At 25.9% G+C, this 23154-nt stretch overlaps 2 protein-coding genes across 4 annotated transcripts in view; one reads left to right on the top strand and one right to left on the bottom strand.

Annotated features, from left to right (window-relative positions):
- The window catches only part of LOC127276571 (integrin alpha-PS2), a 36341-nt gene extending 21946 nt beyond the window's left edge, over positions 1 to 14395 (top strand). Inside the window, exons 5-11 of one of the 2 annotated variants that reach the window (XM_051297099.1) lie at positions 1800 to 1861; positions 6953 to 7001; positions 7311 to 7385; positions 8439 to 8617; positions 8739 to 8977; positions 9047 to 12377; positions 12456 to 14395. In XM_051297099.1, the coding sequence (XP_051153056.1) occupies positions 1800 to 1861; positions 6953 to 7001; positions 7311 to 7385; positions 8439 to 8617; positions 8739 to 8977; positions 9047 to 12377; positions 12456 to 12545 (4025 nt within the window). In that variant the 3' untranslated portion in view covers positions 12546 to 14395. The remainder of the gene's footprint in view (positions 1 to 1799; positions 1862 to 6952; positions 7002 to 7310; positions 7386 to 8438; positions 8618 to 8738; positions 8978 to 9046; positions 12378 to 12455) is intronic. The other variant, XM_051297100.1, reaches the window with a different exon arrangement.
- Positions 14396 to 14491: 96 nt separating this feature from the next.
- LOC127276573 (PAN2-PAN3 deadenylation complex catalytic subunit PAN2) lies at positions 14492 to 22847 on the bottom strand. Of its 2 annotated transcripts, none has more exons than XM_051297101.1 (19): positions 22507 to 22847; positions 22027 to 22214; positions 21787 to 21956; positions 21577 to 21697; positions 21323 to 21519; positions 21047 to 21260; positions 20849 to 20985; positions 20622 to 20768; positions 20454 to 20550; positions 19296 to 19532; positions 18990 to 19235; positions 18675 to 18924; positions 18177 to 18356; positions 17765 to 18103; positions 17278 to 17689; positions 16853 to 17203; positions 16562 to 16783; positions 16225 to 16486; positions 14492 to 16144 (listed from the first exon to the last, which is right to left on the bottom strand). In XM_051297101.1, the coding sequence occupies exons 1-19, from the start codon at positions 22580 to 22582 to the stop codon at positions 16130 to 16132; spliced, it is 3861 nt and encodes a 1286-aa protein (XP_051153058.1). In that variant the 5' UTR covers positions 22583 to 22847; the 3' UTR covers positions 14492 to 16129. The 2 variants fall into 2 exon arrangements, with proteins under 2 accessions (XP_051153058.1, XP_051153059.1); XM_051297102.1 differs by having other exon boundaries at positions 18702 to 18924; positions 22507 to 22846.
- Between the last annotated feature and the right edge of the window lie 307 nt (positions 22848 to 23154).

Here is a 23154-nt window from a genome sequence, read left to right as displayed (position 1 = left end):
AATTTTTTTCTTAGTTTACATTTAGAACTAATTGATAAATAATAATTTATTGAAAATAAATAGGTGGCATTTTATTAGATTTTTTATTTTTTGTCTGAAATCAAAATGCGCTGAAATAAATTAAATGTGTAAATTCAATCAAAATAAATTGGTACACTTTCACAAGACGCAACTGCATGGTTGACGTGTCATTTTCTCGTATTAAGATTTATGTATATCAATTACATCACATTAATGTTGGTAAATTTTATAGAGTTCTATATAAAAATTTTAGAATTCTAATTAACAATATATATATATTGTTTGAAAAATTAAACATATAATAAATTAGAAAAGAAATTACGTAAAGTGAAATCAAAAGATTGAAAATAAATACGGGTTTTATACAATCGGTTTTTTTTTTTATTCACTTGAAATGCTTTTAACTTCAATTTTTTTTATATACAATAATAAAATACACTTTTGTTCAATATTGCATATTTTTGCTTTTATGTTGAGTAATCAAAATTTATTTAAACGCATTTAATTTATAATTCGGTAGTATAAATATAAGCAGAATAAAGTGAAGAAATATTAAATTATAAACATTCATATCTTTTTATTTTTAGCCATTTTTAATTTTAACATACAAAATTAATATTAAAAAATATATAAAGTATCAAAAAAAAATAAAAAATATACAAAAAAAAAGTTATAAAATGTTTTTAAAAACTTTTGAATGAAAGATAAAACATAGTCACAGCTCTAGTATCAGATCTAAACTTTTATAATGAGCTTTTATATAAATCGGGTTCGGTTTATTTTTAAACACTCCTTTTCTAATTAATTTGCTACCTCTGATGACTGAATATATATATACCCTACCCGCTTTTGATTAATCCAAGGGTCACGTAATTAATTTAATTAAATAGTACCACGAATCACTATTTAATTTCACCGTCGTTTATTTACATTTAAATCAATTACATAACCGACATTAAATAAATAAAAAAAAAGCTAGTCTTAAATTTTTTAAATAGAAAAAAATTCTTATAATATTATAATTTAGGTCATTTTTTATAGTGAGACATTTACATTTAGAGAATTCTTGTGGATTAATGAAAATTCTAAATGTAAATAAAAATTTGAATAATATGTTAATATTATAATAAAAATGGTATAATTATAATTTTATATATATTTAATTAAATAAACGTTGCATATATATGATAACTACGTTTAAATTTTAAAGAATCTCATTTCCTTCTGAAATATCATCGCACAGTACTCAAAACGCGTTAACATTTCCGTAAAGGGCATCATATCATTGCGAGGCGGGATTTATAAAGCGTGAAGTCGTTATTTCCTGCTTTAAAGAAATATAAACATTCAAATAAAAAAAAATAAATAAATAAATAAATTCGTAAGATGATGAATAATACAATTTTTTTTAATGAAATGGAACTTGCTCCTTTTTTTTTACAAATTTATTATTTTTTGACAAAATAATTTTTAAAAAATAACAGATTATTATAATAAATTATAATAATAAATTATAATAATAAATTATAATTATAAATTATGAAAATAAATTATAATAATAAATAGGTAAATAAAAATAGAAATATAATTTCTAGAAAAATTTATATAAGTAATAATTTTAAACAAAAGGTAAAATGTTAAATTTTAATCGTTATATATTATTTGTCATCGTATGAAATACAATAGACTAGATATGACGAGTGATGTTTTTATTCGACTGAATAGGCGGACAATATATATATATATACATATACAATAATTACGCATTTCCGTTTCAGGAAAACAGGGCTACAATCTACAGGGTTCATGTCAAGCAGGACTGGGAGCATCCGTATCCAAGGTGAGATCTAAATTTTTTTATTTTACTTTTTTTCAAAAAAAAAAACAAACTATTTTTCCAAAAAATTAATTCATTTTTTTTGTTCTTTCTTTTGAGACACAAATTTTTATTGATTGATTCAAGCTGAAAGCTTTATATATATATATAAAGTAGAATAAAAAAAAGCAAAAACAAAAAATTTGTGCAAAAAAAAAAAGAACCGCTAAAAGAATAAATGTGTGACTGTTATTTATCCGAATGCCTCTCTTGCACTCTGATAGAGGTGGTATATATATAGTACCTTTCCGGACAAGCGGTTGTATCCATGAATACAGTGCGTACCGAATATGGCCAGGAATGCGAATTCTTCCTATATATATATATACGTATACTTACTTAACCCTTTAACTTGGCCAAAGCGGATTTTGCATTATCTTTCGTTCAAAATTTATACGTTAATTTGAAACCAAAAAAAAAAAAAAAAATCAGATTTTTTTTTGTTCAATTCTTTATTGCCAATGCAATTGAAATCAACGGAATAGAATTTCTTGAAAAATAAATTATAAATAAAAAAATAATTTTTTTAATTACAATTACCACACTGGAAAAAAATTATTTGATTCAAATAATCGGTTATTTTATTAACAAATAATAATATTTGCACTAAATAATTTTTATTTGCAATTAAATTGACCAATAATTTCTATATATTTGAGTAAATTTTTATTAAGAAGAAAAATAGTTTTTGAAAAAAAGAAAAATAAATTCTCTTGTAAAAGAAAATAAAATTTCTTTTGTATTTTCACAGTTTTTAATATTCTTTTTTTATTTTCTATAGGCGGAACAAGGATTGAAACTAATTTTTTTTTTTTTTGTTCTTCTCAATTTTGCTTCCGATTGGTTTAATATCGCCGCCAAAGAAATAGTGGGACAATCCACAGACACTCAGGCAACTATCTCACGGATGTATAATTCAGAATTGTCTGGGATGTTTAATGCATGTCCGGCGATGCTCTAAACTGGCTCACAGTATTCAATGTTAATACCCCCCCTTTTTTCCCTCCCCCGCGCTTTTATATACTCACAATTATATGTATATTCGTAAACCAACGAGACACGTATATAGGAAAAAACTTAATGACTTTTAAGGTTTTTTTTTTTAATAATTAATATTTTTTGCAAATCAAATATTTTGTTAATATTCCAAAAAATATCTTTAAAGATATTATTTTGACAAACGCACCTATTTTTCATAGTCGATCGGCGCCAGAAGACATTCGTGCTGATCGTGTTTCCTGGCAGACGGGACCTATTGTTCCGGTTGCAAATTTTTTTTCATGTAAAAACTACTGCACAGTAGGGGGTATCAAGTCTTGTGTCGTATGAAGCAACTGCATCGCCTAAGGACCAGAATCTTGTCGCTTGTTCACATTTATTTAATGTAAACAATTTTTTTTTTTTTTTTTTTTTTTTTTTTTTATAATCAAGAAAATTCTTTTTTTCTTTTAAACCAAAGAATGACGATTTTCAAAATTTGATTTTTCTAAGAAAAACTTTCTAATTTTTTAAATTAAAAATATTTTGTGAGTGACAACGCCTTTTTGGTTTCTCTCATTTTTTTTTTTTTTATATCGCGAGTAGTAAGTTTGCGCCGGAACAGAAGTCACGGTTTGTTGCATTCATGTTTTTGCCAGTGACGACCATTGTTTGGGCCCGTGCGAACGGCAGCAAGATGCACAAATAATATTCGTGCCTGGCGATAAATAATATGAGGGTCGAAAATAAGCGACCCACGACTGACTTGGCGCCACTTGAAAGAACGCAGGTGCCTTTCATACCTTTTCAACATTCTACTTTCTTCTTCTTCTTCTTCTTCTTTTTATATTGTAAACAATTAATTTTTATCTTCCATTATGCTTTCGAAAAAAAAAGAATATTTAACTACTAATGGGGGTCGCTCTTAATCTTTTAATAAATAAGGTTTTTCAAAAGTAATTTAATATTAATTCATGAGAAGAATGTCTAAAAAAAATATTAATATTCTTGAAGGAGAATAATTATTCTAAAATTAGGAATACCTTATTTTCATTAAAAATATATATATATATATTTTATTTTAAAATAAATTAAATTCGAAATTTATTTTTATTTGCGAGTACAGGAATAATAGAATATATTAATTTTTTAAACATGATAATAAAATAATAATTTTTGAAATAAAATATGAAAATTAATAATTTTTTTTAAAAGAAAATAAAGTATGCTTAATGGTACACAATATGTATACATGATGTGCGTGAACAAGAACAGAGGGTGCCTTTTGCTGTATTATATTGTATAGAGACAAAGTTTCAAACTGCCATTTAAGGATGGGACATTTCGTTCTGTCACTGTTCCCTACTTGCAGGGACCACCTACGCGCCCGGTGGTCCCGTTCTTCTCTCGTTCTTTGCATCGTTTTATAAACGACTGGCATTTCTCATGATAAGCAGAGTAAAACAATCTTTTTCAATGTTCACTCGATCTTAAGAGTTACAAACTTTTTTTCTTCTTATTTTCTCAACTTTTCATTTCCCTTACACCTTACTCTTTCATCTTCTATTTTTTTCCCCCTCAATTTCTATACAATATGCTCATATTAATATTCGTAAATAATTTTTCAAATTTTTGGCTTTTTAGGTCACTGAAAATTATTTATTAAACTAGCAAAATTAAATGCGCGCAAGCGCACCAAATTGAGTATTTAATTGTTTATTATAAAGAAATTAAAGATTAATATTATCAATAATAATTTAATTTATTAGAATATTATTACATATTAGATGATAATAATGAAAATTATATGTTTACAGGCCTCGGATTATACGACTTTTTCCGACTTTTTTCAAAAATACGACTTTCATCGACTTATTTTAATAAAATGCGACATTTTTTTTTACATTTGAAAAAAATGTAAATAAAATACATTTTTTTTAGTATAAAATGTAGATCTTCTTCAGATCTTCTTCAATTCAATTATTTAACAAATTTTGAACTAAAATGATTCTTCACTAAATTAATTATTTTTAATAATTTTAATGAAATACATCACAAATTCAATTATATTAAAATTATTTTTCAATTAAAATTTTTATGAAATTTAACAATTGTTTATAATTAAAAAAAAAAATATCACAATAAAATTGAATTATTTTTTAAAAATTTCAAATCAAAATCAACTAAAATTCAATTATTACCCGAAATTTTAATTCAAAATCAATTAAAAATCCAAAATTTTCAATTTAAAATTTAATTATTTACCAAGTTTTCAATTTAAAATGAAATAAAATTCAATTATTTTCTAAAATTTATATTCAAAATTAATTATCCAAATTTTCAAACAAAAATGAACTTAAATTAAATTATTATCCAAAATTTCAATTAAAATTCAATTATTTTCCAAAATTTTCAATTCAAAATGAACTGAAATTCAATTATTTTCCAAATTTAAAATCAAATAAAATTTAATTATTCTCAAAAATTTGAATTCAAAATTAATTGAATTTTTAATAATTTGAATTTAAAAGCATTAAAAATTTAATTATTTCTAAAATTTTCCATCGAAAATTTTTTTTTTTTGAAATTTAATAATTTCAATTATAACTCTAAGGAAATTCAATTATTTTTAACTATTTTAATAATATTCTTTGAAATTTCAACTATCTGAAACCATTTTTCAATTAAAAATGTCACAATAAAATTGAATTATTTTTTAAAAATTTCAATTCAAAATAAACTAAAATTCAATTATTACCCGAAATTTTAATTCAAAATCAATGAAAAATCCAATAATTATCAAAAATTTTCAATTTAAAATTTAATTATTTACCAAGTTTTCAATTTAAAATGAAATAAAATTCAATTATTTTCTAAAATTTCTGTTCAAAATTAATTATCCAAATTTTCAATCAAAAATGAACTTAAATTAAATTATTATCCTAAATTTCAATTAAAATTCAATTATTTTCCAAAATTTTCAATTCAAAATGAACTGAAATTCAATTATTTTCCAAATTTAAAATCAAATAAAATTTCATTATTCCCAAAAATTTGAATTCAAAATTAATTGAATTTTTAATAATTTGAATTTAAAAGCATCAAAAATTTAATTATTTCTAAAATTTTCCATCGAAAATTTTTTTTTTTTGAAATTTAATAATTTCAATTATAACTAAGGAAATTCAATTATTTTTAACTATTTTAATAATATTCTTTGAAAATTCAACTATCTGAAACCATTTTTCAATTAAAAATGATTTTCAAATTATTGTATTTTGTCCGCATTTTCTAATAAATTTTTAGTGAAATCATCTAAAATTTTAATTACAAAAAATTAATTTAAAAAATCTCAATTTTAAATCTTTAAAAATTCAATTAAATTTAAAAAATATTTTCCCAAAAATTGTTTGATAAATTATTTTTAGTTCTGTAAAATTTAATAATTGTTTGAAAATTAACAATATCTTTTGAAATTTAATTATTTCTAAAAATTTCAACTTTAACCCTTCGAAAAGGATTATTATTAAAAAAAAAAAATTTTTATTTAAAAATCGGTAAAATATTTTTGTTAAAATAAAAAACAAATCTCACTTTTTTTTGGAATATAAATCGACTAAAACGAATTTTTTGTGTCTTTAAGTTGATTCGAGGCCTGTGTTTTTATAATTAATATTTAATAGGTATTCGTTGGCCCCTGGTACTTTAAAAATTAATTTTTAAAAATAAATTTTTTTCAAATTACTATCTTGTACGAAATTTCCTGGCGCATCTTTTTTCTCATCATAAATTTTTTGTACAATTTTTGAATTAATATACAACTTTTAAAAAAATTTCGTTGATAAAGGTTGTGTACTTCAGCTTCGTGAATTGAATTTTCGAATTTGGAATTTTAAAGAAACTTATTCCGAAATTTGGAAACACAATTATACAACTTTGGCAAAAATGAGAAACAGAATTGTCAAAATTTGACAGACCAAGCATTTTATTATTATATAATAATTATTACTATTATTGAAATTTTAAATAAGTTATATATGATTATAATAATTAATTGGCATAATTATTTGTTTGCAGGATGGTAAAAGACTTTTCATAGGAGCCCCAGGAAGTTGGTATTGGCAAGGTAATTTTTATTTAATATATTCTCTTTTTAAGTAGTCTATTAATTAAATGAAAATAATAAATCATATAATTATAAATTTTCAAAAAAAAACAAAATTTTTCCCATTTAAATATATCTGTATTATTTTTTTCAATGGAAATATTAATTAATATATTAGATTATTAAATATTATAGTATATAAGTAATTATAAGTATTAAAATATAGGAATTAATTTTTATTAGACCAGAAAAATGGAGAACTGATTGTAAATAATAATGCGACAATTATAATAATGAAAATATATTAGAAATATGTTAAATACATTTCAGGTCAGCTATATTCAATGGACAGTCAAACGAAGTTCGAATTTTGTCCTGATGATACACGATTAGGTGCTTTTCAAGGTACCATGAGTTTACAGGTCCTCCCCTGAGTTATTTTATTGCTTTTTTTAAAAAAAAATTCCCGTCCTATTTAATTTTTACATCATGATATTAAAAATCATTTTCATATTAACATGTAATATTCATTTTTTTTTTTTTGATTTTCTACCCTGTTACTTGCTTGGCAGTGTTGCTTTAACGATTAATTTGTTAACGGATTTATTTGGCTTTATATACTTTTTTTTTCAATGATTAGCGTTATTAACATTTGCTAATCAAATTTTTCAGTGAAAAATCAGAAGAATTTTTTTTCAATTTGAAATTATTTTTTTTATATTATAAATTTAGATTAGTAAAAAAAAATTATTATTTATTGTTTTTTTTTTGCTCCTGAAGAGTTTGTGTGTTTGCATTTTTTTTTTTTAATTAACTAAATCGGAAAAAATTATTTTTATTTGTAATTATTGAATATTAGTAATGACTGCCAGGTGAGCCAAAGGGTGGCCATGTCTAACAGGTGTTGGCGTGCTTATTACAGCTTCGTGCGCAACAAGCAGTGCTGATTAACTAAAAGGAGAGCAAAGAGATATGATCTGTCTCGTCACAACCAATATACCTTAATAATTTATAATTTAATAGTGTTGTCATTAATAATACCATATTAAAAAAAAAAAAAAAAATCCATTACGATGTCGAGACCAACATCGGAGCCTATATAATTAGTTTATTAATTTTATTTAATTAGATTAATATGCCTATAGCGAAGAGGAGTATATTTTCGAAATATTAACATTTTAATAATGCTCATGGTGCTATTTAGTTTTAACTACGATTTCAGTAATTTTGCTTATCGCGTTTGATTCTTATTGTAGAATTATTATTAATTTAAAAAAAAAAACTAAAAAATTTAAATATGCTATACTTTTTTTTTTGTATGAAATGTGTGATTTTTGTTATGGTTTAAATTGAAAATTATAAGAATAAATTCTAACCTATCTTGTTTCATAAATAGATAATTTTTTATTGAATAATAATTTTTTTTTATTATTTTTACATATTTTGATTAATTCACAGGACAATTGTATTCATATAATGGATTGGACAATCGAACAAAAGTTTTAATGACGAAAGAAGGAAGCCCACAAGACGATGATAGCTATATGGGATATTCAGTAACTTCAGGAGATTATCAAGGAAATGGAAAAAGTGATGTTGCTGTTGGAATTCCACGTGGGAATAATCTTATGGGACAAGTAGGTATATTAAAAGTAGAGAAATTGTTTAGAAAATCGAAATATAGTTTCTAAAAAATATTTTCTAATTTTTCTTTTTTATTTCATATTTGTATTGATCTTCTTTTTTGTTTATTTACAGGTGGCTTTATTTGATTCTCAAATGAAAAACTATAGAAATATTACTGGGGAACAAATGGGAGGATATTTTGGTTATGCTTTGGCGTCTGGTGATCTTAATGGAGATGGATTTGATGATTTGATAATTAGTGCACCAATGTTCACATTGCCGGGTAATTTAGAAGTCATTGAAACTGGAAGAGTTTACATTGCATATCGAGCTGTTAAATCAAATGCCTTGTTCGATAAAAAAGATTTTCGGTAAAATTTTTTTTTTATAATTAATATAATTTAAAAAAAGGGAATATAAATTTTATTTTCATTTTTTAGGGATGGAGAATTCAATAGGGGGCGATTTGGTCTCTCTTTAGCTTTCTTGGGTGACACCGATCACGATGGATATGGAGATATTGCGATTGGTGCACCGTACGCTGGGCCAGAGGGTCGAGGAGCAGTTTATATTTATCGTGGTTCAAAAGATGGACTTGGAGAAAAATATTCCCAAGTTATTTTCTCCACGGATCTTAAGGATAGACTCGCAACTTTTGGATTTTCAATTGCTGGTGGACAGGATTTGGATCAAAATACATATCCTGATTTAGTTGTTGGAGCTTATGATTCAGATGCGGCTTTATTTTTTAGATCTAGACCAGTAATACGAGCCGATTGTAAAGTTGAATATTTTTTTGAACGTCATTCAAAAATGTCGGGAATAAATCTTGATAATAAGGACTGTGCAATAAGAAGGGGAAGTGAAAGAGTATCGTGTATGTTTTTAAAAGTTTTTCTAAAATACGATGCCGATTATTCTCATCAGACATTTGATATTGAATTAATTTTGGATCCAGTTAAGATTAAAAATCCAAGAATGTTTTTTATTGAACAAGAGGGAAGAAATGTGATGACTATTAAGAATGTTACACTTGAGCGTCGTGTACAGTGGTCGAGAATTTTTAGAGTCTATGTAACTCCTCATATACGTGATAAATTAACGGGTATTGATGCTGAGGCACGTCTCACACTTTCTGAAAATCGAGAACCAGATATGCGACCCAGAAGTCCTGATACGCCTTTACGTCCAGTTTTGGCGGAAACAACATCTTTGAAAGATTCAATCTACATTAGGAAAAATTGTGGTGATGATAATATTTGTATTCCTGATCTTCAACTCACGTCAAGTGCAAGTGTTGAGAAATATCTTTTAGGATCTGGTCAAGATTTTCATATAACTGTTACAGTTAAAAATTTAGGTGAAGATGCTTATGAAGCAATGTTTTATCTTCAATTACCACCACACGTTCAGTATATAAATTTTGAACAATTTAACAATACTGGCGTATTGGTGCAATGTTTGGCACCAAATCAAAATAATATTCTACGTTGTGATATTGGTAATCCAATGCCAAGGGGTAAAATGGTGAAATTTAAAACAATACTCGAACCAATTGTTGCTGAAAATATGAATGCGACCTTTGATTTTAAAATGGAAGTTAATACAACAAATTTGGAAAATTCGGCAACTGTACGTGATAATCATGAGGCTATTAAAATACCCGTTTGGGTGGATCTTGAACTTGTTGTTGAGGGTGAAAGTAGACCAAAAGAATTATTTTATAATCCCGAAAATTATACATCGGAAAATATTACAACTGACGTTGAATTTGGACCAGCAATTGTTCATAATTACACGGTGAGAAATAATGGACCATCTAATTTCTTAAGTGCTGATGTATTTGTAACATGGCCGGGTAAAACACTTGGAGGTGATGATTTACTTTATCTAATGGAGGAACCACAAGGAACAATTAAATGTGTAAATGCTGATTATAATTATCATCATCTTAAATATACTGACTCGGCGAAAACACGTTATTCTTCTTTATATGGTAGTTCAGGATATAATCATCAACATTATCAAGATCATCATTATCAGCAATCAAGTGGTGGTATTGCTGTTCAAAAAGGTTATGATTCTTCTGACGATAGAAGAAGAATAGAGGTAAATACTGGCGATAGTTCTGAATTCAATCAAATAAGACATTCAAATAATAATAATTATCAAGATAAAATCACCACACTTGGTGGTGAAGAAAAGAAAATATTTGTCACTTCTGAGAGTTCGAGAAATTATGATTTAAATACAGCTGGATTTGGCGGTGGATCTTATCGAAAAGATGATAATATTGGACGTAATGATTCAAAACATTATTCCTATGGTCAAAGAAAAATTACCGTCTCTCCAGTTAGTTCAAGTTTTGATTTATTAAAACAACAGGAAATTGAGAAACAACGCGCGGAACTCGAAGAGGAGAAACGTAAATTGTATGAAGAAAAAAAGAAATTTGACGAATTAAAAAGAATTAATCAAAAAAAATTGGCGGAAGAAGAGCGTATTAGACAACAGGAGAAGAATGATGAGGAGGATTATGATTATAATAATTCACGAGGAAGTACAATTTATGGAACTGAACGTCATTTTGGTGAAGATAGAGAAGAATCACGAAGACATCAAGGTTATGGAGTGTTGACTAATTCACGTTTTGATGATGAAATAAGTGGTGATCGTGAGGAAGTGATTGGATCATCTGATATTAATATTCGAATGAGAAATATAACATCAACACAAGATCTTGAGCAATTTTTTTCTGATATATCGAGAGGTACCTACAAAGTTTCAGCCTATAATAGACATGGAAAGAATTTCATTAATTTCCGAGGAAGAATAGGTACAATGAAAACTGGTCAAAAATGTATTGTCTTTCAAGATGGTACACAATTTCCCCTTGAGGATAATTTAGGACAAAGAGTATTATCCGATCCTGGTAGTCCAGTGAGTCATAGATTTGGTCCCGTTGATGGTGAACTTATTGCTGGACCTGGTAATAGAGCTTATATTCAATTGAATAATGGCAATAGATTTGCCCTTGAAGGATTTTCCACTTATTCCACTGTTAGAACTTATAGTTACACTAGTTCTCCTCAGGAATCGTCGTTTGACAATAGTCCATATAAAAATGGACAAATTTATGGTCATTCATCGGGTAGTTCTTGGCGTACAGAATCTTCGAGAGATATTGGAGAGGAATATCACAGTTCACATAGTCATGATGAAATGCGCACCAATGAAAAAAGAATTCAATCTAAAGTTTATACGAGAAATAGTGAAGCACCGATTAGAGATAGTTGGATTAATCCACAATATGAATCACATGAACGAAATATTAGACATAGACGTGAAACTGATATGAATGATAATTCTAATGGATTATCATTAAAGAATGAATTAGATCCAGTTACTTATGATATTACCAAAAATCCTTGTAAGCGTGCAAGTTGTTTTCAAATAAAATGTGAATTGGGTCCTTTAAAGAAAGGAGAAGAGGCACATTTAAGTTTGAAATTTAGAATTAAAGCGGCTACTTTAAAGAAAGTTGCCTATAGAGAACCAATTCAAGTTTCAACTCAAGTTTTAACGAGAATAACAAGATTTGCTGCTCTTAATAATGTTGCTGAACAAAATGTTAAGAGTCAAGAGGTATTTACGAATGTTGAACCCACTGCACCGCCGCCAGTTGCTGATGTTGTACCACTTTGGGTTGTTGTCCTGTCTGCCTGTGCAGGTGTCATCATATTATTGCTATTAATATATTTACTTCATAAGGTAATTAATTTTTCTAGTTTATAAAGAATTTAATCAAATTTTTATTCTCAAAAATTTAATTTTTTTTTTTTCTTTCAGTGTGGTTTCTTTAAGAGAAATAGGCCAACAGACGCTCCTGAAAGACAACCATTAAATCGAAATGGCCATTTCCATGGGGATGATCATTAAGCTCTTTGATTTAGAAAAAAAAAAAAAAACCGAAACAGTGCCTTTAAATGTTACTCATAAATGAAGAGTAATTAATTGGCACTTTTTAATCACTAAATCATATGCGCTTCATAACATGCACAAATTAATTATACCTTCTATTATTTTAAAAAAAAATTAGTTGAAAACAGAATGTGAAGGTATTATAAATTTCAAAGTAATCGATCTAATTGTTAATATCCGTATAAAATATTAACAAAAAAAAAATTTTTTTAAATTTGTGTTTTTATTTTTTTTTTAAAACACAACTTGCTAAACTGCCAATGAATACTCTTCTCGATTCCTGCAGCTCGATTTTACAAGTTTCTAGTCAGAAACAGTTTTTTAACTTACTTATTTTTAAGTCATGAATCTTTGTCGGGACAATGACAATAAGTCTTTATCGACGTTGTTATATGTAAATAATATTTTTGTACTGTCAGTTGCAGGAATGCGTGACGTTATCAAACGAAAATTGTCAATGAAATGGAAATTTATTATTATTATAATAATGTAGTGATATATTTAAGAGATTAATATAACAAAAAAAAAAAACACACCACAAATAAAGTGTTGTTTTTTTTTTAACCGAACAAGTGATGTGAACTTATTTTTTATGTTTCAAAGGGCAATAGGCATTTACTAATCTTTAATTTAAAGATGATGTTGATGGTGATGATGATAATGATAATAGTGACAGAAAGTTTTTTAAAAATGTACTTATAGATGAATTTTTTTTTAATTATTGTAGATGAATTCTTTTATATATCTAATATAATTGAAATTTAATTATTAATTAATAATCAATTATCGAAAAAGAAATAACAAACTAATATAATATATTTGAATTTATAAATCATAAAATTAATTTAATTGACAAATTAGGGTAAATGCTCCAGTGGTGGATCAGGCACCAATGGTGGATCAACAGCGTTAAAAAGGTTAAAATAAGCTATTTCTAATTGAACTAAATGTTTCAATCGTTTAGGGGAGGTGTATAGATAAGTTTTATGAAATAAAATCATTTGAAAATATTTAGGAAAACAAAGCAATACAACAATTGTTGATTTTATGCTTTTTCACATGAAATCTTAAAAAATAATTGTTTAGTCTAAATTTTTTTAATTTTTAGAGTAGAAAGTAATCAATTCTTTCCATATAGAATACTTTTGGAAAAAAATTTACATCATTAAGTTATTTTTGTGTAGTGTAAAGGGGTAAATGATCCACGACTGGAGCAATGTCATTTTATTGTTGAATGTGGGTGTTAGGGGGTGTAAACGTTACAAGCAGGTCGAAAACTACACGATAGTGTCCTGGAAGACTTGTTAATTCATACTATTGTAAAGATTACCCTATATTTTTCATCTGAAAAAATCTGTACACCTTTAAAGTCAAAATAATAAATTTAGTAGGCTTAATTGATCCACCACTGGTGCAGTTACCCTAATTTCAAATAAATTTTCGGCCTAAAAAATAATTTTCTTTAATCTAAAACAACTTTTAATTATTGTGTATTAAAATTTGTTCTTGTTAGTGCATTTTTACTTAACTTGATAATAACAATTGTAAGTTTCAATTGAGAATTGTATTATTTATTTAAAAAATCCATGTGTATAAACGCCTCGTATATAGTGTATTCGAAATATAGACATATATTTATATATATTTCGTATGCCCTATGTGTATGTGTGTACAATTTGTAAATTATTAATCACTAAAACTCTTATACGATGTAATGCAATACTGAGTAAAGAATTTCGGTCTCTTTTAAAAATGACATGTATATACAGACTTAAGTTTTAATATTAAAATAAATAATATTAATTCAATGATCTCCTTATATCCTTATGTCAAATTTTGGCTATTAAAATTTTTTTTAAATAATTATAGAATAACTATTTCATTATTAAATATTTTTAACTAAAAAATAATAAATTCTAATTTTTCTTCATTAATCGTTTATTAAAAGCGAAATCGCAATGATAAAATTCGATAAAATACAAAAATGTTTGTCGACCTTACAATATTTGTATTTTACATTGACGAAGATACATAAGAATAATTCATTTTGTTGACCTATTAAAAAAATATATAGATTACATAGTCTAATTTGATGAATAATCATTTTCAAAATTTTTCAAAACATTATGTATGAAGAAAAATAAAAAGTAATAGAATGATTTGGTGTATTTTTAATGTATCAAAATATATATATTTTTTTTTTTACTTAGTTTTCTTCAAAATAAAAGAATTTTAAAAATTTTGTAAATGTCTCTGTTGAACGAACAATAATTTCAGTTCCATGAAAAATTCTTATAAAAAATAAATTTACATTTACCACAATATAGACAACGTATATATATCTATTTTGTTAACACGTCTGAATTTTCAGTATACATTATATATATATAATTCTTCGTTTATAAAAAGAAAAGAAATATTAAGACAAAAATTAAGTTAAAAAAACAAAAAATATATCACAAAATCAATGTTTTATACTCAGTGAAAAAGAATAAATATTTTTAAATTATATTCTTGACTCTAGAAAAATATTAAAAATTTAATGACTTTTCTGTTGTGTATAATCACATGAAAATATTTTTTTACAATTTAAATTACATATATAAATAATTACGTAACAAACATTAATTAAGAATATAAATAGTAAAAGTAATATTTAATTAAGTATTAAGTGTATCTTCATTTCAATAGAAAAGTAGTATATAAACTGTAAATACATTATAAAAATAATAAAAAAAAAATCTTAAGGTGTTCAGCACCGATTAAATAATTAATTACCAGTTAATTCTTTAATTAATGTTTTAATTTTTAATCGTAGTTATTTTTTTTTCATTTAAGTTCTAGATATAAAGTAAATATAAATAAGTAATTTCATTTAAAACAAGAAATTACAATTAGATCAAGTTAAAGTGAAAAAAATGTATATATACAAAAAAATTACTGTAAAATTCATTTCCTATCATACAAATTACATCAGTTCATAATCATTAAAAAGATATACTTTTTAACGATTCACAATGTACTATACTGATTCTGATTTGAATAATTTCTTTAATAAAGATATTAATTTTCCTTTATAAGAAATTATCATTAGCGATTTCACAATAATAGAAAAAAGATAAACAAATTAAAAAAATTCTTTAAAACTAAGGTCGACAGAATTACCCGTAAAGAATTACCCCATTTGACAAAACATTATCACTATCGTTCAATTCTATTTTATCTGAACTTATATTAAAAAAAAAATAATAATAATATTAAAAAACAATGATACTTAACACATACACAGCACACATTTTGCCAAGAAAATCTAAAAGAATTAGACACATTGAATAATAAAAATCTGTACTTGAACAGAAATTGTGTCTGAGACTGTTAGAATATTCTTAGAATATGAAAAAATTCATGGGCCAGTAAGAAATGTCTCTTACATTTTTTTTTGTTTGTTTGTTTTGTTAAATATTTAACAATAAGACGGAGTTTTCTTGTAATCGACAATCATCGACTGTTACTGAATTTTTTTCAGTAACTCTTTTTCGACATCAACTATCTGGAACCTAAAAATTAATTTTTGTTTTCTCAATTCAAATTCAATTGATAACAAAAAAAAAAAGAAAGAAAAGCATTATTTACTTACTTTCCACTGCAATTGTGTACCAACACTATAAAGTTCTTTAAGAGATTCCGATAAATTCCCTTGAATTTCAATTTGTTTATATTTTTGATAAAGTTCAAGTGCAGCTCGAGCATCTTCTACTGAATCATGTGTTTCCGATTGTATTTTTTTACCTAAAAAATGCCATGTCAAAAATCGAAGAGATACCATTCTATGATGTGGTAAATGAAACAATAAAACAGTATCTATAACTTGTTCAGGTGGAACTACCAAATTGATAACTCTGAAAAAAAAAAATAAATAATAATAGTAAATTATTGAGAAAAATAAAATAGTAATATTAAAAATATATAATTACCGAAAATCATTTTTAAGTCCATGTCCAACAAATATAATGCCATTATCAACAAGAAATCGCAACTTTTGATAAGTTGACTTCAACGTAGTGAGATGTTTACTGCTAAAATTTGCATCTAAATCGCCAGGTTGAATTCCACTGAATTTGGTTAAATAATCAACTACTTGTTCTTGTGTACTTATATAATCATCAATAAATGGAGTTCCTTCAAGTGGACCTTGTCTGAAAATAAAAATAAAATTGAAAATAAAGTTGAAAATAATTTTAGTAAAAAAAAAATAAATTACCTACCCTCGAATGCATGTTACTCGAGCCACTGACATGTGACTTGGTTTTATTTGAGAAATTTTACCATCACTACGTAGTTCAGCTTCTTCTTGATTTAAAGTAACGAATTCTGCGTCAATTCCCACTAAATCACCTTTTTTGGGTGTTTCATCGGCAGAAAGAGGAGTAAATGTTATTCCTCTTGTTCCACCACTTCGGGCAATGCACTTATCTTCACCAAAAACATCAAATGTCCATTGTGGACTTATAAAAGGAGCAGATTCAGTGGATGATTTGGCTGTATATTGAAGAACGCACGGAACTTTCCAATCGAGATTAAACCACACAGCTTCTTGTGGTGAAACTGCTGATATACTGTAAATAAAATTAAAAAATTTTTTTTTCCATTTTTTGTTTTTAAATTGAAAATAAATAAAAAAAATACTTACCAAAAATCATTAAAAATGTACCATTGAAATGAAGAATTTCCATTTGATCTTTCGTGATAATTTTCTCCGACACGAATTAATGCAACAAGATTACGTCGATCTTCATTATTTTTATCATTAATATAACAAATTACTGCACTTAATTCGTAATTAACTTTTTGAACTTTTGGAGAATCGGAGTTTTCTTTATCGTTTGTTTCACCCATTGCTAACTGAATTGTCATATGACTTTTATCATCTTTTGATATTTTTGACTTATCTTCTAAATCACTATTTAATCTATTGTCTAGCTTTGTAACGTGTAAATTTCGTTTTTCATCTAACGTTATCTCTAAATTTTGAGGTATCCAGGAATGTGTGCAATAAAGATGGCTTGATACAGAAGCAGAAGATGATGATGGTGATGATGTTTCTGAAAAAAAAAACACAAACACATTGAAATAAATTTTTCCAAAGAAAAAAAAAAAAAGGAAAACAATTTTTTTACCAGGAGGTCGACCGACATGCCTAAATCGGCAACCTGTACGAGAACAATTTATTCCATAACGACATGGTTTGGCAATTGATGGAATTGGACTTGAAATTGGACTGCTACCTTCAACACCATTCAATACTTTTTTAACAACAATGTCCATTTGATTTTGCCAAAATTTTTTATCCTGCTGTGTATCCAAGCCGCAATTTAACGCTAATACTTGCGGTAATTTTGTTAAATGCCGTAATTGTAAAGTGGGATTAAATTTCTGACATTTATCACACCAGGCCGGAGTGACTTTTTCAGGTTTTAAACTCCGAGCCAAAACTTTTGAAAATGGTACTTCTTCCGCTATTTGTAATAATTTTTTTTTTTTTAATAAATATTACAAGTTAATTAAAATTATAATTTATGTGATTCTTACTAGGATTTGCTGTCTCAGGATATGTTAAATTACACAGCAACATAATGGAATGTTTTGAAGCTTCTTGTCCACATTTTAAACAACGATGTATATGAATTTGTTCCGAACCAAAAACACGACTTATTTCTGATTCCTCTTCACGGATTTCATTTTCATCTGATGATTTCTTGCCACTATCATCTAAATTTTTGTAAATAAATAATAGATAAAAATGATTGTAAAATAAGAAAATAATAATATTTTAAAAAAACAAAGCAACTTTTTAATAGCATCTACAACGGCTTCTTCTATTTCTTTTTTTTTCAAAAAAAGAAAAAAAGCTAGGAATCCTAATAACAAAAAAAAAATTCATAAGTACAGGATAAATTGTTTTCTATCACTACAATTTATTCTACAAAATATAATAAAGGTAAAACACTTAAAAAAAATTAGCGGGAAAATTGAAAAATAAACACAAAATAGTGACCAATGCAAAGGTTACACATGAATTGTGTTTACCTTTCGATGTGATCCACATATATTTACCATCCTCATCTTGTTTTCGTCTTCTTCTTCTATCTTCCTCATTGTTTATATATCGTGAACCAAGATCTTGTAAAATACTCGGAAAATCATGTTCATTATAAACAAATGCATTATGTTTTGGTTCCATTTTTAAACGCATTGTTTCCTCTTCTTTTTCCTGTTGTCGTTTTTTTGTTTCCAACAATTCATAATGCATTTGATGTAAAATAAATCTATTCCAACTCTGTGCAATATAAAATATTATAATAAAAATATAAATAAAATTTTACGAAAAAATTAAAAATTTACCTGAATTAATCTTATTAAGCTGACTTTTCTCTTAGCTTCAGGATGAAGATCATTTAATATTAAACCCAATGCTGAAGCTTCTGGAACAGTTCTAAAAGCTCGTAAAAAATTTGCCGCTTGACAAGGAATTCCTTTTGAAGTATCCAACATATGAAAGAGAAAACCCATTTCACAAGAAAGACAAAATTCTCTCTGACATAAATGCGAAAGCAACGATATTCTCACTGGTTCACAATAATAAAGCATCTGTAGAAAAAAAAAAATTCAATTTTCCAAAAATATTATATCTATTATTAGTTTACTTACTTGAAGCATTGAATTACAATAACTATTTGGAAGTGTTGATTCCAATCCACAAAAATTCGATCGATTATATTGTTCAAAATCAAATTCATCGTAATAATATTTTAATGAATATTTTACTTCTGTTTTACGATATCGTTTTGGTATAGCCACAAATGTTCCATCATCCATTTTAGCTCGTGAATCATTGCCAAATAATTTTGTGACTATACCTCGCCGCTTTTCCAAATTATATGGAATCTGTAAAAAAGGTATTATTTATTTTTATCACAAAACTTGGAAATTGTTCATTAAAAAAAAAAAAAAAAAAGATAAGTTATCTAGAAAATAAATAATACCTATTCACAGTCGCATGGGAATTGAATTTAAAAAAAAAATAAATAAATAAGAACCAAATTAACTACTTCAGGTTTATGACGATCTCATATAACCTTTATTTCACTCGTTTATACACTTTATTTAATACATTATTTATGCGATATTCCTAAATATAATTATATGTATAGAAATAAAAAAAAAAAAATTGCAAAAATAAATGTAATTCATTTCATTGTATAATTAAAACTTTTTTTGCTTCATGCAACTGTTTATTCTCTAGATTTTTATTTTTTCAAGAGATAACTTTTTTTTTCTATTAGATTTGAAATCTACTTTTAATTACAATTTTTTTGACTTGTAAATCACGGGAGATTTTATTTAATAATTGAAAATTGGAGAATCAATGAAAAAAAAAAAAAAATAAATCATCTTACAAAAATAATATCACGTTCTCAATTTCAATTATCATAATACTTTACATCAGTCTTTAATTGCGTGACTATAATAGAAAATGGCACTATTTTCAATACTAATTTTTTTTTTCTCACTATCATTTGCAAAAGTAGAATATTTTTATTATCGTAAACATTTGGTTCATTAGGAAAAATTTTTGTGCTTTATCACACGCACACAATTTAACGATAAATTAGATAGTGTAAATTAAACTATCTTTATATTGATAAACAAAAAAAAAAAAAAAAAAAAGAAAATATTTTTTAAAACAAAATAAAATTGAATTTCAATTTGGTTCAAACATAATTTTAAAAGTTGAAATAAAATTTATGAATGTTCAAGAAGGAGTGGAGAATATTGTAGTAGAGTGGGAGAATATTGTTTCCTCACTTGATTTCTCCGAAATGATTGAGGATTCGGCGCATAACCAATGGGTCCTTGCATTTTCATTGTTTTCAAAATTTCTTGATCAATCTGCGGTGATTTTCTGTAAAATAAAATTCAATAGGGAAATAAAATTCAAGACAACATTATATTAATATTAAAAGTTTCATTTACCTGTATACTTGTTTAATAAATTCCTCAGGCCAATCGCTAAAAAGTGTTTGACCAGTGTACATCATTGGAATAGAACTTAATGGTGTTTCATTATCGTCAAATGAAAAAGGCTGTAGTGTTTCAACTGGATCAGCAAATTCAGTAGGTCTAAGGATATAAAATAAATAAAAAAATTAAAATTCCTAAATGTTTTCCAAAAAAAAAAGTTTATGAAATATTTTATTAACCTTGAGAATGTGTTAAATTGAGGCTCTGGATTATTTGTCGACATAAGATGAATTGAACCCACAGAATCGCCGAATGAAAGACATTGCGATGTGGGAGAAACATCGAAAGATAATATCATTGCCCCTCCAGTGGCAACCTGTAATTAATTTATAAAATGAAAATAATTATCAAATAAAATAATTATTAATTTTTTTTACCTGATATAAACAAGTCACTGATGGTTGCACATTCGCATAAATAGTGTCAAGCAATTGCATTTGTCCAAGTGGTGACACAACAGCAATACGACTGGAATAGCTCGGTAAAAATTTGAGTAAAAATGGAAAAACCATAGTTTGAACAGGACTCAATGCTCTCATTTGTCTCAAATCATATGCCATCAAAAAACGATCAACAGACATTCCTTGAAGGCTAAATTTATATTTTAAATTAAAAAAATTTCTTATTAATTATCTATCTCAAATATTTCTCACCTATTACTGAATCCACAAGTAACAAGATAATTTCCTTGTACATCAAAATCACTTAAAGAACCACTATGAGTATCAAGTGTATGTTCTATCGACAAAGTATTAGGATCCCTGAGATCAATCCTGCCTGCAGGATTACCAGCGCATATAAGTCTGTTATGCTGTCTCAATATTGCACAACCACTCTCACCTACATTGACCTATAAGAAATTTGTAAATTAAAATTTTCAATTTTTATTATTAACAATTAAACTTACTAATCCAGTTTCTTTTCCTCTAGTGAGATTAAAATCAATAAGTTTATCCTGATGACCACCCATTAATAATCTTGTGGGAGAAATTTGTAATATACACTGCATATCAATCATATTTGTCGATCTAGAATTAAAAAAAACAAAAAAAAAAAAACAAAACAAATTATATATTTAATATTTTATCGTGTAAATTTAAATTGAGATCGAACATACGTATGAGTAAATATTGGAATACCACGTCGCAGCTGACAACGCAACATACTTTGTGTTAATGCTAAAATTCCCTCATCAACAGGATGAATTTGACGAATTTCTTGTGTTGCATGCACTTGAAATGAGGTATATTTTTGTAAATTAGACCCATAATATGATGTTACGTGACCCTATAGTAAAAAAAAGTTTAATTATTGAATAAAAAACTACGTTTTTTAAAAAAATAAATAATTAAAATACCCCTTGATTCCCCATCCATAAAAGTTCTTCCACTGAATCAAAAGAAATAGTAGACACTCCAAATCTATCTCCTCCATCAGCCAAAAATGTTCGTGTCTCCTGATATTCGGCTCCTGAAAATTCTTCACCAAATTGCTCTGATGTAGGCACAAATCCATTTCCAGGTAATTCATAATTTTGATCCTGCCCTATTATAATAAATAATAAACATCATTTAGAAATGTTATTAAAAATAAAAAAATTTATACGGAAAAGTAAAACCTAACCCTACTTAACTAGTTTTTAATCAATTTTCCCTCTTTAAAAAAACTTAATTCAAATTTAAAGTAAACACAATCAAAATATAATTCAAACTCTCTATCTACAATAAATTTTATTAACAATATCTTGAGTTCTCATGTAAAAAAACAAAAAAAAAGCTATTGTTCAAATTTTGTATAACAAGTACATATCAATCAAAACAATGCAAGTAGAACTTACACAATAAATCTTGTTCAACAACAGCGGCAGTTGCGTCTAATGATGGATCATAGTGACCTAAGACTGAAAAGTCCATTTTATTTTTGTTTTTATTTTATTTGTCATCAATTGACCGTTGCCATCAGTCCTTTTTAAACAATGGTGTGTTTAATAAACAAAGAAAAAAAATTAATTTTAGTTATTGAGCCACTATCACTGGCAGAGCTTGTAGACTTATTAACACTAATTAATAAAAAATAATTACGACGCCACTTAAATAATTTTTAATGACAAATTTTTTTTTTTTTTTTGATGATTTAAACATATGAATCAAATTTATATCGGCGTTTCAATAATAGAAAATCATAAAATACACAGTATATTAGAAACGAAACTCAACTGTCTCTGTATCGATGATAACAGCACCATCTTTCTATCTTTTTGTGAACAAAAAATCGAAGCACATGAAAACGCGGTAAAATTAAATTTATTTATAAATATTTTATATTCTTTATAAAATTATTCTAATTAAAAATTTCTTTTAAGTAAAAATATAAAGTAGAATAGTAATAATATAGTAAATTTTGATACATAAATAATAAATTTAAAAAAAAGTAAGGAAAATAAAATTTTTTGATTCTTACGAGATTTTTTTATTATATACATTTA

The sequence above is a fragment of the Leptopilina boulardi genome, unplaced genomic scaffold, assembly GCF_019393585.1.
Source record: "Leptopilina boulardi isolate dan_hultmark-lab unplaced genomic scaffold, ZJU_Lbou_2.1 LbouV2_150, whole genome shotgun sequence".
Lineage (NCBI taxonomy): Eukaryota > Metazoa > Arthropoda > Insecta > Hymenoptera > Figitidae > Leptopilina > Leptopilina boulardi.
Note: the sequence above shows the minus strand (reverse complement) of the source record. Positions and strands in the feature narration are given on the sequence as shown.